General features: G+C 64.0%; 1 protein-coding gene across 8 annotated transcripts in view; it reads right to left on the bottom strand.

Annotated features, from left to right (window-relative positions):
* Pds5b (PDS5 cohesin associated factor B) overlaps positions 1-2,500 on the bottom strand; it is a 102,290-nt gene that overhangs the window by 13,253 nt on the left and 86,537 nt on the right. For all 8 annotated transcript variants that reach the window (XM_060375901.1, XM_060375894.1, XM_060375896.1 and 5 more), the window contains one exon: positions 1-106. This exon is cut by the window's left edge and continues 9 nt beyond it. In XM_060375901.1, the coding sequence (XP_060231884.1) occupies positions 1-106 (106 nt within the window). The remainder of the gene's footprint in view (positions 107-2,500) is intronic.

Genomic DNA, 2,500 nt, shown 5'->3' with positions numbered 1-2,500 from the left:
TCCTTCAGCTGCTCGATGTCCTGCACCTTGACGTAGTCCGGGTCGTGGGCCAGGAGGTGGATCGTGTAGGGGACCACGTACTCGGGGAGGAGCGACAGGAGCTTCTCTGAAGGCCGGAGCCAAACACGAACAAAACCGAACCGAACAGAAAAACAGGAAAACAAAACAGACAAGGAAAAACAAAAACGAAAAAACAAAACAAACAAACAAAAAAAAACAAAAACCAGAAAAACAGAAACAAAACAAAATGGAATCAAAACCAAAACAAAACAGAAAAACAGAAACAAAACAAAAACAAAACAAAACCCAAAAAAAACCAAAAAAATAACAGACAAAAAAAAAAACAAAAACAAGAAAAAACAAAAGAAAACCGAAAACCAAAGCGCAGGAAGGAAAACAGAGAGAGGAAAAGGAAAGGAAGAGCCCGGAGAAGGGCGGCCTCAGGTCAGCTCACACGCTGGGGCTCTGGTGACCCCGACGCCACCTCCAACACCCAGCAGCGAACTGATCCTGCCTCCTCTGGCCCAGAGTGCTCCCCACAGGGGACGGGGGCAGGAGGGGGGGACGGGAGGGGGGACAGGAGGGGGGACAGGAGGAGAGGACACAGGAGGGGACAGAGGGGAGGACAGAGGAGAGGACACAGGAGAGGATAGAGAGGACAGAGGAGGGGACAGAGGAGGGGACAGAGGAGAGGACAGAGGAGCGGACAGAGGAGAGGACAGAGGAGGGGACAGAGGAGGGGACAGAGGAGAGGACAGAGGAGAGGACAGAGGAGAGGACAGAGGAGGGGACAGAGGAGAGGACAGAGGAGAGGACAGAGGAGGGGACAGAGGAGAGGACAGAGGAGAAGACAGAGAAGGGGACAGAGGAGGGGACAGAGGAGGGGACAGAGGAGAGGACAGAGGAGGGGACAGAGGAGAGGAGGGGACAGAGGAGAGGACAGAGGAGGGGACAGAGGAGGGGACAGAGGAGAGGACAGAGGAGGGGACAGAGGAGGGGACAGAGGAGGGGACAGAGGAGGGGACAGAGGAGAGGACAGAGAAGAGGAGAGGACAGAGGAGAGGAGAGGACAGAGGAGAGGAGGGGACAGAGGAGAGGACAGAGGAGGGGACAGAGAGGACAGAGAAGAGGACAGAGGAGAGGAGGGGACAGAGGAGAGGACAGAGGAGGGGACAGAGGAGAGGACAGAGGAGAGGAGGGGACAGAGGAGAGGACAGAGGAGGGGACAGAGGAGAGGACAGAGGAGAGGAGGGGACAGAGGAGGGGACAGAGGAGAGGACAGAGGAGGGGACAGAGGAGAGGACAGAGGAGGGGACAGAGGAGAGGACAGTGGAGGGGACAGGATGAAGGTACAGTAGGAGGGGCAGGAGGAGGGACAGGAGGAGGGGATAGAGGAGAGGACAAGAGGAGGGGGCAGGAGGAGGGGACAGAGGAGGGGAGAGGAGGGACAGGAGGAGGAGGGGACAGGAGGAGAGGACAGGAGGAGGAGAGGACAGGAGGAGGAGGAGGAGGAGTGAGGAGGGAGGACAGGAGCGGGCAGGAGGTCTCGGGCCCCCCCGGTGTCCTCCCTGAACCCCCCGTGTCTCCCCATCCCCCTGGTGTCCCCCCGGTCCTCCCCGTCCCCCCAGTGTCCACGTCCCCGTCGGCCGTCTCCCCGTCCCCTTCCCGGTGTCCCATCCTGTCCCCCCGGGCTCACAGCTGACAGTGGCGTGCTGCTTGAGGTCCTCCCCCCGTGTCCCCGTGTCCCCGTCCCCCGGGCTCACCGCTGACGGCCGCGTGCTGCTTGAGGTCCTCCCCCGTGTCCCGTGTCCCCTATTCCCGTGTCCCCGTCCCCCCGGGCTCACCGCTGACGGCCGCGTGCTGCTTGAGGTCCTCCCCCGTGTTCCGTGTCCCCGTGTCCCGTGTCCCGTGTCCCGTGTCCCCGTGTCCCCGTGTCCCCCGGGCTCACCGCTGACGGCCGCGTGCTGCTTGAGGTCCTCCCCCGTGTCCCCGTCCCCGTGTCCCCGCGTCCCCGTGTCTCGTGTCCCCCCGGGCTCACCGCTGACGGCGGCGTGCTGCTTGAGGTCCTCCCCCCGTGTCCCCGCGTCCCCGTCCCCGCTCACCGCTGACGGCCGCGTGCTGCTTGAGGTCCTCCCCCCGTGTCCCCGCGTCCCCGCGTCCCCGTCCCCGCTCACCGCTGACGGCCGCGTGCTGCTTGAGGTCCTCCCCCGTGTCCCGTGTCCCCGTCCCCGTGTCCCCGTCCCCCCGGGCTCACCGCTGACGGCCGCGTGCTGCTTGAGGTCCTCCCCCCGTGTCCCCGTGTCCCGTGTCCCCGTCCCCGCTCACCGCTGACGGCGGCGTGCTGCTTGAGGTCCTCCCCCGTGTCCCCTGTCCCCGTGTCCCCGCGTCCCCGTCCCCCGGGCTCACCGCTGACGGCCGCGTGCTGCTTGAGGTCCTCCCCCGTGTCCCGTGTCCCCGTGTCCCCGTCCCCCCGTCCCCCGGGCTCACCGCTGACGGCCGC

Source organism: Meriones unguiculatus (assembly GCF_030254825.1).
Source record: "Meriones unguiculatus strain TT.TT164.6M chromosome 13 unlocalized genomic scaffold, Bangor_MerUng_6.1 Chr13_unordered_Contig_2907, whole genome shotgun sequence".
NCBI lineage: Eukaryota > Metazoa > Chordata > Mammalia > Rodentia > Muridae > Meriones > Meriones unguiculatus.
Note: the sequence above shows the minus strand (reverse complement) of the source record. Positions and strands in the feature narration are given on the sequence as shown.